Source organism: Carlito syrichta, unplaced genomic scaffold (assembly GCF_000164805.1).
Source record: "Carlito syrichta isolate Samal-C Ts95f unplaced genomic scaffold, Tarsius_syrichta-2.0.1 Scaffold314095, whole genome shotgun sequence".
NCBI lineage: Eukaryota > Metazoa > Chordata > Mammalia > Primates > Tarsiidae > Carlito > Carlito syrichta.
In genome coordinates this window covers 374,760-389,165 of record NW_007258191.1, presented here as the reverse complement: position 1 = coordinate 389,165, position 14,406 = coordinate 374,760, and the positions used below count along the sequence as shown (strand labels likewise).

Below are 14,406 nucleotides of genomic sequence, written 5' to 3'. Positions count from 1 at the left end.
ATAAGACGGGGCAGGGAGCACAGCCCTCGGGTGTCTTTCATCTTCTTTTAAAGTGTAGACACCTTGAGGAGGGAGCTCAGGTCCCATGCTGCCTGAAGGCTAAACCACAGTATTTATACTCTCTGTTCTGAACTGAGAGTCAGCTGAGCTAATCAGGGAAAGACCAGGCCTGGCTCAGCTGCCACAGGACCACGTGCTGCTCAGGGGCAAGGCCAGATAAACCCAATCCAATAAGTAGTTATTGAGTGTCTATCAAATCTTTCAGTAGAATTTGTTGTATGAATAAATGAATGGATGTTTTATGTGACCACTCCTCAAGTTTCCTCTGCAGGTCATTGAGCTATAGAAAAGAAGAATCGAGAAAGAAGCCTGTGGTAGAAGGTGTCAGGTTTGACATAAGTGAGGGTTACTTCTCAAGCCCTCCCAGTCCGGAGGAGGGCTATCCTAGTCCAGCACTCAGAGAGCAAAGCTCCAGGGTCAGCACAGAGTGCCAACTCTCTCCACGCTTTGCTAATACCCAGGAGCCCACACTTGTATGGGACCAGGCCAACCCTCAAGATAACCTGAGAATTCTCCCTGTTTGGCCCTGTTCCTAACAATAAAGACCAGGAGCAACTGATCTGTGTGTGAACAAAATAGAGAACAAATAAGAAAGACTCAATGTACACTAAACCTACCCACCACCCAACAGTCATCTAGAATGCACCTGAGCCCAGTGCCAGCCATGATCATCTCTGCCATCTCAGCCCCACTGTCCTGGCACCCCCATTGCTAGATTAGAGGGAGAGATGCAGAGAGGGCTGGGCTCCAGGGCCTTGAGTCTCTCTCCTAAGTGCAGCTGATGAAGCAGGAGGGATCCAGGCTATGCCTGCCCCTGCAGCATGGCACCCTCTCCCAGTCTGTAGGAGGGCATTCCCCGAAAAGGCTGAGGCAGAGGGAGAGGCAGGAGAGGTCAGAGGAGAACCACAGGAGAGGTCGACCCAGCAGCCTTGAGCCTGAAGAGGGACCTTGTATCCTAGGCATGGTGGAGTTTTTAGTCACTCACAAGGGGATTACGGTCATCTTGTTGACTCTGACCCTTGAGTTTCTTCTTAAAGATGGAAATTGAAGTAGAAGGTTTATAAAAAATGCTCCAGATTTCTCCCGAAGCCCCTGGTTGACGACAATCCCTAAAGTCCCCCGAAGCAGGCACACGATGGGCTCTGTCAAACAGAAATAATGTAATTTTTCTAGATCAGAACAAAGATTCAAAACACCCTGCCATCTCATGAGACACCGTACCTATGAAATGGGATGCTCAGGGGGCGAGGTCTTGGGAAAGACCTAATAATTGCCTTTAAAGAGCTGAAGGAGCCGGGCTCGGTGGCTCAGCCTGTAGTCCCGTACCTTGGGAGGCTGAGGTGAGTGGATTGCCTGAGCCTGTGGGTTCGAGACCCGCCTGGGCAACTTCGGGAGACCTCATCTCTACAATAAATCAAAAAATTAGCCGGGCGTGGTAATGCGTGCCTGTAGTTCCAGCTACTTGGAAGACTGAGGAGGAAGGATCGCCGGAGTCCAGCAGGTAGAGGCTGTGCTGGCCGGGAATGTGCCACTGCACTCCAGTCTGGGCGACAGAGTGAGACTCCAACTCGGAAATAAATAAGTAAAGAGCTGAAGGACTACTGTGCGAATGAAATGTGGCCTGTGGGCATCAGGGGCTGACGGGGGAGTGCAGCCAGGCAGATTCCATCTCAGAATAACAAAGAACATTTTAACCAAGAATTATTCAAATCTGAAAAAGGCTGGCCTGAGAGATTATAAGTTTTTAATTTTTAAAAAATAACTGTCTACAAAGGCCATTTACCTAGAAGCTCACTTAGCTAAAACATAAGGATTATGACAAAATTTGTCTTTATTGTGAAGTAGAGACCTGCCTAACCTCCAGCAGTGGCCCAATGGCTGCTTAGCAGGGAAGCTGCGGAGGGACTCTGATGTCGGAAGAGAGCTGGGAATTAACTTTAGGGCCTCAGCCATGCTGGGAGATGCTAGACCCTACAGAAAGCTTTCTACTCTTTTAATGCTACATGCGATGTGGACAGGATTGTCCCTGACAGGTTTCCTCTGAACACATGACTTGTGACTTAAAAAACAAACAAAATAGCTCAGCCTGTAATCCCAGCACTTTGGGAGGCTGAGACAAGTAGATTGCCCGAGACCACGGGTTTGAGACTAGCCTGGGCAAATTGGTGAGACCTCATCTCTACAATAAATAAAAAATTAGCTAGGTGTGGTAGTGTGCACCTGTAGTTCCGGCTACTTGGAAGGCTGAGGCAAAAGGATCACTGGAGCCCAGCAGGTTGATGCTGGGGTAGCCATGAGTGTGCCACTGCGCTCCAGCCTGGGCAACAGAGTGAGACTCCAACTCAAAATAAACAAACAAAATATATATAGCATGAAAGTGAACTCAGTCAACAATAATAAAGGCATTGTTTCCACTGAAAAATTTCAAGTGTAGGGTGGGGATGTCTATAAAAGATGGTCCCAACATGGCCAAAGGCAGCCTTCACAGGACAATGGAAGAGCCTGCATTTAATGTATAAAAAAGTTTGTAGCAAAAGGCAAATGAGAAGGTCAGGAAAAAGGGATTTTTAGGAAGGCCACAAAATGGAAAGAGCCTGGACTAGAAACCACAGGAAAGTCAGAGTAGGAGTTTAGAAGAAACTAGGAAGTACTCCTCTCTATAAGTACATAAACATCAGTAGCATAAACAATTGCCCCTTTCCTGGAAGGTGGAATTGTTAAATGGCCAGCAAAATAAGAGGAGGAAATTATTATTAATTTTTCCCCAAATTGGTCAGAATTATAGGATGAAGCTTCTATAAGCTTTTTAAATAATTTTTTTTTTGAGTCAGTCTCACTCTGTCACCCAAACTGGAGTACAGTGGCATGCTCACGGCTACCACAGCCTCAACCTACTGGGCTCAGGCAATCCTTCCACCTCAGCCTTTCAAGTAGCTAGAACCACAGGCGTGCGCCACCATACCTGGCTAACTTTTTGATTTATTGTAGAGATAAGATCTCGCCATGCTGCCAAGGCTGGTCTCAAACCTCTGGGCTCAGGTAATCCTCTCACTTTGGCCTCCCAAAGAATTACAGGTGTGAGCCACTGCACCCAGCAATAATTATTTTAAAATAATTATTAAGCAACAGTTAATAAAATACTAGAATTATCTTCCTAAGGATGTTTCCCAGTTTCTAGAAGGCACCAGGAAATATGCATGGCATTGTCCTAGGAATTTGTACTCTCATATAAAGATCACTGTAAGGGATTAGCACAAGCCAAAAAAATGGAAATTGTTCCTTTTTAAGCCAGGAATGTTTCAAACCTCCTTGATATCTTATCCTTTGGACACAAGAGCAAACACAATTCTCAAACCTTAATGAGATTTGTCCAGTTGTACACTGCACTCTTCAGAGAGGAAGGAATGTCTATTGCTTTATGTTAGCTAGGACTGAGAGCTTTGGAATCATGTTCTGATACTACAATTGTACCCAGATAAATGAAGCATAGTAGAAAAGGAATGCTGAGTCTTCCCCTTCTGGGAATCAGGCAGTTCTCTCTTGTACTCACTTGAATGTGATGTGTAGAAGTATCTTTGCTACAATGGCTGTGACTGTGAGGATGAGGAGAGTTGCCAGGCCATATACTGTCCATCCTGCAAATACAAAAGACAGAGTTTACCACATTTGCTTATGCTTGGTTTTCAAAAAGAGATCTGCAAAAGCCCCAAGTGAACAGTGGTAGCTCAGAGATGTAGGTCAGGCTGAGGGGCTCCCTGCAGGCATGGGTAGCCAGCAAGTGTGGTGGCAAGAGTAGCTGAGAGCTGAGCTGAGCATGGAGTCCCAGGTGTTCTGAGTACCTCATCTTGTTTTAGAAGCCCCCTTGGGGAGAGGCAGGTGGTATGATCCAAAGTACACTGGGTGTGTGTGTATCTGCCTCTACCTGGAACCACTGTGCAATCACAAATGAGTTATATGGGCTTCAGTTTCCTAACCTGAGAAATGAGATGTATGACCTACGAAATGCTGCTGGGATCCACAGCCAAATGATGCAGAGCAAGTACTGGAGAGTTCCTCTTTCCTGACCTTCTCTGGTGGGTCTTGCAGGGGACCCAGAGAGCAGTTTGAAAGCCTCTAGGTTAGGGCACTGCTGATAGTACTATCCAACAAAACCAGCTCATAAAGGTGCTACTTCCTTGGCAGCAAAGAGGGACTGAAGAAGTATGTACCTAACCAAGTCAGCCAGCTTAAACCACACACACAAAAAAATCACACCCACTCTCTAGCCTCCTCCTGCATGATTTTTCTTCATAGCTCTTATTATCTGACTCTTAATTTCTCTTCTTGTTTTTCTCCTTCCACTTATAAGCCACAGAAAGGCAGGAATTGTATTTGGTTTACTGTATAACCTAGTGCCTAGAACACTGCCTGGCACTATGGAAGCACTTACATATCTTTTGACTGAATGAACAAATGAATGAATGGATGGATGCATGAATGAATGAATGAATGGAGTTCTTGCAAATGCCAATAAATTTAGGGAACTACAACTTGGGGCTCTAGAAAGATAATCTCAGTGTGAGAAGACACTGGATTAGCTGATTAATCACAGTGTATGAAAGGCACACGTGCTGGATCTTTGGAGGTGAGCACTTCCTCCTAAGGACTAAGGAACCAAGCTAATGAGAAGATTTTCCTCAAAGGCCAGGACAGAATATATACAGAGCCAGTACCCCAATCTGCCTCCGAATGAGAAACACTCAAGAGTGCTTTTGTTTCTGCAAGTGTCAAGAGCACTACCTTCAACTCTGTGGCTTCCAGCCCCTACAGATGGTGCCCAGGAATTGCTACCTGGGACAGTCTGAGGTGGGTGACTGGGGCTGGTGGTGATGACATAGAGGACTTTGGAGGACCGGGCAGCACTGATGCTGAGGTTGGCCTGCTCCGTGATCACCTCGGCCAGCGTCTGGTTGATAGTGGGTCTCTCTTGTGGCGGTTCTTCCTTGATGGCTGAAAGATCAAAAGGAATGAACTGGGGAGAGAGAGCTATGGAGACCACAAAGAGCTGTGCAGGAGGACAGCACTGGTAATGAAGAAAAGGCCTTTTTCTCTGATTTAATTCTGGGTGCAATCCCTCCCATGGCTACCACTAGTCCCAAAGCAGAACCTGTCAGGCTCTGACCCTGCAGGAGGCAGAAGGATACAACTATCAACTTCTAATTATGTGACTGGTCTTTTCTTGGACACCTGGGCATGATTTACAGTTTCCCTACTCTTGTACTTTGCAGCTACTCTGCCTAAAGGCCCTTTTCCTTTCTACTGATTCAAACCCTACCTATTCTACAAGAGCGTCCCACCTACAGGAGAGGCTTCTTCCCACTGGCCTCTTGTTGCACATGCCACCTGAACTCTCCCTGAAGTTTGCTATCCAGGACAAAGACTAGATCTCAGACAACTTCTGTGCTTCTCATGTGCTGGCAAAGAGATATACTCGGCACACGTGTTCACACTGAAGGGCAGAGAGTATGGCTTCACCTTAGGAGGGTTTCAGTAAATCAGTCTTTTAGAATTAGCTGGGATGCTCAAGGCAGGAGGATGGATCAAATGACCTCTTAAGAGCTTTCCAATTTTACCAATTTCAGCTCTTTCTAGTTATTCTTTTAACCCTCTAATGAAAACTGTTATTAGAACTACCAAAGTAGCAAAACTGGCAGGTTTTTGCCTCTTTTCTGTAACATGAAACATAAACAAGTTATGAAATGAGAGGTGGGGAAAGAGTTGTGGCCTTGGGGTAATCTGCAAGTTGAGTCAGTGGCTCCTGACTCTAGTCTGCCCAGCGACAACTGCCCGAGGGTCAAAAGTCAAAACAATGAGGAAGTGAAGCCTGAGGCACACAGGCCCTGAAGAGCCCCCAAGGAAGTGAAGATGTCTTACCTTGATATAAGACAGCGAATCCCTGGGCCTGATTGACACGATCAGAGAAGAAATACAAGATGACAAAGTCCAGAGAGACATTGAAGGACAGAGGTGGGTGGCTCCTCCCATGGAAGCGGGCCAGGACATGGTGGGTATAGCCGTCCAGAAGCTCTACCATGTCTGCCGAGTCCCTGATGTCAAACAGGGGGAAGCTGAAGTGGATGCGGGAGGCCCCGGGAACCCGGATGGTCCAGTAGCAGACCCTCCCCGTGGCATAGGTATCGGGGAAGTCGGGGGAATAGACCACAGAAGTCATGGCTGAGTAGTTCCCGCCACAGGCACCGATGAGAGCTGTAGAAGACAAAAAGACACCAGGCCCTCAGCTGGGGCCTCGACCACGGGCATGCTTCCAAATGACAAGCATACAAAACGCTTCCTAACAAATGAGATCCCGTTCCCGTTCAGGCTATTGTTTCTATCTATGAAACCAGACAGTCTTATGTTTCAGGATCGAGTCACAAGATGAGAGGCTTAATCCCTGGACAAATGACTATGGAGATTTTTTTTTTTGCCCAAGAGACCTTAGAATTAGCACACAGCACAGTGGTGTGGCCTAGGTTGGGGCCAAGCTGGAGTCAGAGAGTCTGGATGTGGTACTGGCGGGGCCGAGTCCCAGGGGCTACCGTTCACTTGCAGGCCTCTGGCTTCTCTCAGTTTCAAGGCTCTGGAGACCACCACCTGCTCCTGTACCATGTGAGTGTGTGACGGCAGATGAGACAAAGCACATGAACCACTTGGGCTTCTCTGCAGGGGAGGCACTCAATGAGCTAAAGGCAACAAAAGAGAAGGGCTTTACAGCTGCTTGGACAACCTCCTTACCTTGGAGAAGGGGACAAAACTCCCATGAGGAGTTGTTTTTAAAGCAGGAAACTGTGGCACAAGAAATAACCTTTTGCGGGGGTGGGGGGGAGAACAGATTCTGATTGCTTTTCTACTGAGTGCATTTGATTTCTCTGGACTCCCATTTTTGATAGGCAGGTACTAGAAAGGGGATACAAATTATTTCCTGTCTTGTATGGTGAAAAGTAAACAAGATCTTGGAAATGACAATCTTTGGAAGGGAGATTAGGACTTAAAAAGCAGGCTTTGGGGGCATTTTGCTTCCCTTCAAGATGTAGAAGGCAACAAGAGATTGCTGCCACCATCCTAACAATAAGAAAAAGCTCAAAACTCAGAACCTTGGTCTCGTGATAACCAAATAAATTAAATTCTAAAAGAAACCCCTCCAGGAAGAGATAGGCCTTACAAATGGTTTATCTTTGACACAGCACAGGAGGAAAGAATGATTGCCATATTAGTGAATAAGAAGAAAGCAGTTAACATCTTAATAAATTCCTTTTTTTTTTTTTTTGGCCTCCTCTCATTCCCTGTCTCCCTCTGTCATCCTGTCCCCACCCCTTCCCTGCTAGCCATACCTTATTCTCTCTCTCCTCCAATTTTTTTTTTTAAATTGTAGAGATGAGGACTTGCCAAGTTGCACGGGTTCAAGCAATCCACTTGCCTCGGCCTCTCAAAGTGCTGGGATTACAGGCTGAGTCACTAAGAATTTAACAAAATTCTTTTTTTTTTTTTTTGAGCTGGAGTCTTACTCCGTTTCCCAGACTGGAGTGTAGTAGCACGCTCACGGCCACCCCAGCGTCAACATCCTTCCAACTCAGCCTTCCAAGTAGCCAGAACTATCATGCCCAGTTTATTATTATTATTATTATTTTTTTTAATTTATTGTAGAGATGAGGTCTTGCCAAGCTGCCCGGGCTGGTCATGAATCTTTTTTTTTCTTTTTGAGACATGGTTTCATTCTGTCACCCAGACTGGAGTGCAGTGGCATGATCATGGCTCACTGCAGCCTTGAGCTCCCAGGCTCAGGTGATTCTTCTGCCTTAGCCTCCCAAGTAGCTGGGACTACAGGCATGTGCCGCCATGCCCAGCTAATTTATTTTTATTTCTTTTGTAGAGATGAGGTTTTGCTATATTGCCTAGGTTGGTCTCAAACTCCTGGGCTCAAGCAATCTTCCTCTCGAAGTGCTGGGAGTACAGGCATGAGCTACTGCACTCAGCCAACACATTCTTTTTTTTTTTTTATCAATATTTTTTATTTTGATATTGTGGGGTACAGTAAGGGTTAGGTATACAAATATGCTTCGTTCAGGCACCCTTGTTGATAAGGGGTGTCTCCCCATCCCCAGACAGATATTGACTACCGTTAATCCCACCTCCCTTCCCCCCCCCTCCATAGTTTCCCACCACTGTCAATCCTTTTCTTATAGTATTACGATAGATGTTCAAGGTCTACTATATGAGTGAGAACATGTAATACTCAGATCTTTATTTCTGGGAGAGGTCACTCAGTATTATTCTAGTTCTATCCAGGTTGCTGTGAAATTCATGATTTTGCTCTTTTTTATGGCTGCATAGTATTCCATCATGTATATGTACCACATTTTAAAAATCCAGTCCTCTTTTGATGAACAGCATGGTTGATTCCAGGTTTTTGCTATTGTGAACAATGCTGCGATAAACACGTGTGCAGGTATCTTTTAGATAGAGTGATTTGACTTCTTCAGGGTATATTCCCAGTAGGGGGATTGCAGGGTCATATGGGAGGTCGATATTTAGAGCTTTTAGGAATTGCCACACTGTTTTCCACAGAGGTTGCACTAGTTTGCACTCCCACCAACAGTGTAGAAGTGTTCCCTTTTCACCACACCCTCTCCAGCAACTGTTATTTTTTGAGTTATTGAGAACTGCCATTCTGACTGGAGTTAGGTGGTATCTAGGTGTGGTTTTGATTTGCATCTCCTTGATGATTAGTGAGGTTGAACATTTCTTCATGTGTCTGTTGGCTGCTTGGATGTCTTCCTTTGAGAAGTATCTGTTCATATCTTTTGCCCACTTTATAATGGGGTTGTTTGTTTTTTTTTTCAGCACGTTTGAGTTCCTTGTAGATCCTTGATGTTAGGCCTTTGTCAGACATGGAGTTGGCAAATACTTTTCCCCAGTCTGTGGGCTGTATCCCTGCTCTTTTTTTTTTTTTAATATCAATATTTTTTATTTTGATATTGTGGGGTACAGTTAAGGGTTAGGTATACAAGTATGCTTTGTTCAAGCACCCTTGTTGATAAGGGGTGTCTCCCCGTCTCCCTGCTCTCTTAATGGTTTCTTTGGTTTTACAGAAGCTTGTCAGTTTAATGAGGTCCCACTTGTCTATCTTATCTTTTATGGCCTGTGGGTTTCAGGTTTTGTTCAGGAATTGTATGCCAGTTCCAATTTCCATAAGGGTGTGTCCTGCATTTTCTAAGGTTCTTATGGTTTGAGGTTTTACATTTAGGTCTCTGATCCATTTAGAGTTAATTTTTGTGTATGGGGACAGATAGGGGTCTTGTTTGAGTCTTCTGCATGTGGAACAGATTCTTAAAGGCTAAGTGGGTGTAGGCTGTCCTCTCAGTTTGGGGAGCCCTAGACACAATGTACATTTGCACTCACTTGCAAACTATGCTGCACAGGCCTCTACCCAGTGCTCCTGAGGGTAGCTGGGATTGAGCAGCAGACCAGAGTCCCCTTCAGTGGTACAGGCATGCAGGAAGTGATAGGCTGCCATTGGGAGATATGCATGAACTGCTGCCCACTCCTCAGGACCCTCCTCTCAATGAAAGTAAAAGCCATCAGTTGCTGGGGAGGAGCAGCAAACTCTCTTGCTCCCGGGGCCTTTGGAGAAGGATAGAAGTAAAACCTCTTTACCTCTATAGGACGGAGTAGGAAACTCTTCTTCCTGCCAAAATAACCAGGCAAAGATCTACTCTTCTGGGGGAAGAGCAGAAGCAAAAGTCATGGGCCCGGGTTTATTTAAGTCCTTTTGGGCCCAGGGTCCTGTGACCAACACAAAGCAGAGGTCTGCTACCCCGGGGGAGGGGCAGAAAAGTCTTTCCCAGGATCTACCACAGTCACAAGGCAGTGTTTGGCTGCCAGGGAGAGAAGGAGAGTGCAGAAATGCTGAAAAGTCTCACTCCTGTGGCCCAGTAATAAATCCTAAGACTGAGGATGGGGAAGGAGAACCAAGAACCGTCTTGACCTCACCCACAAGCATAAAACCAAGTAACTAGCAACAGCAGTCTGCCATTGGGGGGGGGAAGGGTAAAGAAAGAGTCCCGCCAGGCTCGGTGGCTCAGCCTGTAATCCCGCGCCTTTGGGAGGCTGAGGTGAGTTGATTGCCTGAGCCCGCGGGTTTGAGACCCGCCTGGGTAGCGAGATCTCATCTCTACAATAAATCAAAAAATCAGCCAGGCGTGGTAGCGCATGCCTGTAATTTCGGCTACTCGGAAGGCTGAGGCGGAAGGATCGCTGGAGCCCAGCAGGTCGAGGCTGCGGTGGCTGGGAGCGGCCACTGCACTCCAGTCTGGGCGACAGAGTGAGACTCCAACTGAAAAAAAAAAGCTGGGCACAGTGGCTTAAGTCTGTAACCCCAACACTTTGGGAGGCCGATGCGAGAGGACTGCCTGAGCTCAGGGGTTTGAGATCAGCCTGGGCAACTTGGTGAGAACTCATCTCTACAATAAATAAAAAAATTAACTGGGTGTGGTGGCACACGCCTGTAGTTCTAGCTACTTGGAAGGCTGAGGTAGAGGAATTGCCTGAGCCCAGCAGGTCAAAGCTGCGGTGGCCGTGAGCACTCCAGCCTGGGCAACACAGTGAGACTGTGACTCAAAAAAACAAATAATGTAAAAGTATGTGTAGCTGGAGAGGATGAGAAGCATCTGGAAATCTTATATGTTGTTGCTTGGAATGCACAATGGTGCAGTCATGTGTAAAAACAGTTAGCAGTGTCTTATAATGGCAATCCTATCCCTAGATATTTACCTAAGAGAAATGACAACATATATCTACATAAGCACCTGTACATGAGTGCTTATAGCAGCTTTATTACAGGCAGATCAGTGCTTATCCATTGGTGAACGGATGAACAAATTGCAGCACATTTGTGCAAAGGAATCCTTCTTAGCAAGAAAAAGGAACAAACTACTAATATATCCAACAACGTGCTTTTAATGCAATCTTAAAAGCATTATTCTAAGTGAAAGACAGGCACACATGGCTAAATACTGTAATTCCATTCGTGTGACATTTTACAAAACACAAAACTATTTGGACAGAATACAGATCAGTGGTTGCTGAGGACTAGGGTGGGGGAAGAGAACTGACCACAAAGGAGTATAGGGAAAATTCCGAGGTGATATAAACATCCTATATCTTGACTCAGTAAGTGCTGGCTATTCTATTATTACTATTATTTGAAAAGAATAAAGTTAAACTGATATTTCAACAGCAAAGACTTAAAACTTTGGCTTCTATCCTGATAGCACATCTAATTCTGCAATTTTGAGAACAAACATATCACATTTATGATGGATTATTAAAATTCAGTGATAATCCAACAGGAAATTTGAAATTTAGGAATACAGTCAAGACTTTATTTTTTTTTGAAGGTGAGATTAGCCTGACATGTACAATCTGGGCAGGCTGAGGACCCGGGATAGACCTGGGTGAGACCTCCAATGTCACAGAGCCAGCATCCCGCCTATTGTGATCTGGCACCTCTTCAACCCTCCTGCCCTTCCGCAGTCTGTTAGTTCAGTCTGTTTCTTTAGGAATAAGCCTCAGGCATCAGCCAAGACAGCAGCTTCCCAGACCCAGCTGCATCCTTTTTGCCGGAATGATCATGGGCATGTCTCAGGAAACAAACTCGAACCTAAAAGGCCCCAGCCATGGATCAAATTCCATCCAGGATGGAAAGACTTCATTCTTTCTTGGCACCCAAGAAAGAAGACTATTACCAAATTTCATCATTTCTTAGGGACACATCTTAATCCTTAAAACCAGGATGTGTCTTTTAGTCAATGCATGTCATTGTTTAATTGGAAACAGTTTTCCCCCTTCTAATAAAGTTGCAGCTCACAACTGATGGCATCTTGGAGTCTATGAAATACTTACTAATGCAGTCCTAGGAGTCAGATCCTACCTATGCTCAGACCCACAATCTTTTTCACAATCTCTTTCCTTCTCACTAAAATATGTTTCATGAGGGCTGGATCTTTACCTGTGGGACCTTGGACAAATGACTGAACTTTTATGAGCCCTCAGCTTTCTCATCTGGAAAATAAGTACTGCTTCACAGTACTGTGAGAATTAAGGGATACTGTATATAAAGTGAACAGCACAGTGCCCTGTGAATGATAAATGTTCAACTAATGCTACAAAGTACGGCCCAGTTCAGATGACTGACTCCTCCTCCCTTTCAGGACCTAGAAGCCAAATGAGCCCCAAGAAGTCAGTCTGGGCAGTTTCCTATAACCCACTGTTGACTCTGGCCTACTTGATCTTCTACTTGGTTCTATTAATTCAATAAATTATCATCCCATGGGAAGCAGAAACTCCAAAGCCTCTCCAGGTGCTGCATTTATACACAGTACACAGCTTACCTCAGCAACCTCTCCAAACTTATGAGAGCTTGCTAAAAAACCACCCAGAGAGCCTGTGACAAATTGCTTAATGTGGCAATGACGACTGAGCAAGACCACTTCTGCCAGCTGCCTCATCATCTCTCTCCTGAGGGGCAAATGCAGCCCAAGTGCCTCCAGCACAGAGGAGCCTGAGTGCGCTCCTGCAAGTTAGCAGAGGACAGGAGATCCCACTGATATTTTGCCCTAGATTCAAGCCCCACTTAACAGGGCCTGATGTTCTGGGACACAGAGACTGTAACCTTGTCCTTCCTCACCATCTGACTTCTCTTCCAATCTCTTCAGAGAAACATTCTCATCCTCCCAAATCATGGGACAGTCTGTGGTCATTTCCAAAGTGTCCAGCCTTGTCCAATGGATCATAAGGATTTCCATGAGGCAGCACTGGAGCTATTTAAAATATCTTGCTCTCTCGAAGATGAAACTTCAGAGACTGTTTTTACAGCACAGTGGGGTATAAGTTACAGAGGTGGCTACTGTCAGGGGTCCTGCTAGTCCACACTTATCAGAGCCTCAGAAAGCTATATAATAAGCAGCCTCTTAGAATGCCAGCCTTCTTAGTCCCTGAGTGAATGTAAGCCAGAAAAGACAGCTCCTAGACAGCTGTATAAGGGGCCAATTTGATGACTATCAGAACAACTGGCATACTTTGTTCACCTACTTATTTTTTAGATGGTGTCTTGCTCTGCCACCCAGGCTGGAATATATACAGTCATGCAATCACAGCTCACTGCGACCTCAAATTCTTAGGTTCAAGTGATCCTCCTACCCCAGCCTCTCAAGTGGCTAGGACTACAGGCATGTGCCACCACACTCAGCTAATATGTTTTATTTTTTGTAGTGATGGGGTCTTGCTATGTTGCCCAGGCTGGTTTCGAACTCCTGTCCTCAAGTGGTCCTCCCACCTTAGCCTCCTAAAGCACTGGGATTTGTTCACATACTTTTTAAAGCATAAAACTGGATCAGTTATTATGATCTATTTTATTATTAATTAAAGGGATTCTAGCTGCTGAAAATTAAAAAAAATAAAATATGTTGCAAATCTGGGTTTGACTCTTAGCTCTGGCACTATACTGACTTGGACAAATTACTTCATTTTTTGATACACAGTTTTCTTATCATAATGTTGTTATAAGAATGAAAGAATCATAAAATATACAAAAGCAAGCTTCTGGATAGCTGAACATGCAGTAGTTCCTGGAGGGAGGTGTGTCCAGAGAGGACATGGACACTTCACGCCCTTTCCCATACCTTATTATGAATCTCTTCACCTGTATCCTTTGTAATATCTTTTATAATAAAATGACAAATGTAATTATATATATACACAAAAGCACTCGGTATCAAGCCTAGCACACAGCAAGCACTCAATAAGTAGCAAGTTTTCATTATAATTAATTCATTTTAGTGCATCTTTGTGTAAGGACTAGTACTATTCCTAGATATATTTCTAGTACCAAGATGCTACTTATGAGGTCTGACAATTAAGTTCACGAATTCATCTTAGAAAAAGTGCTACATATCCCATTGCTGAATATTTAATAACCTATTTAATACTCCAACAAACTCATTTTACAGTTGAAAAGTCATAAATTGACCATCTTAAGCCAGACTGCCTATGTATGTATGATTCACTGGTATTTAGTATATTTACAATTTTTTTTTTTTTTTTTTTTGAGTTGGAGTCTCACTCTGTCACCCAGACTGGAGTGCAGTGGCCGCTCCCGGCCACCGCAGCCTCGACCTGCTGGGCTCCGGCGATCCTTCCGCCTCAGCCTTCCAAGTAGCCAGAATTACAGGCATGCGCTACCAAGCCCGGTTGATGTTTTTTTTGATTTATTGTAGAGATGAGGTCTCGCTGCCCAGAAGGGTCTCGAAC

The 14,406-nt window shown here is 45.0% G+C and overlaps 1 protein-coding gene across 1 annotated transcript in view; it reads right to left on the bottom strand.

Annotated features, from left to right (window-relative positions):
- Positions 1–250: 250 nt before the first annotated feature.
- KREMEN1 (kringle containing transmembrane protein 1) overlaps positions 251–14,406 on the bottom strand; it is a 50,354-nt gene continuing 36,198 nt past the window's right edge. The window contains exons 6-9 of the mRNA XM_021719044.1: positions 5,974–6,306; positions 4,891–5,049; positions 3,611–3,695; positions 251–1,202 (exon numbers count right to left, since the gene is read on the bottom strand). Coding sequence (XP_021574719.1) covers positions 1,034–1,202; positions 3,611–3,695; positions 4,891–5,049; positions 5,974–6,306 — 746 coding nt within the window. The 3' untranslated portion in view covers positions 251–1,033. The remainder of the gene's footprint in view (positions 1,203–3,610; positions 3,696–4,890; positions 5,050–5,973; positions 6,307–14,406) is intronic.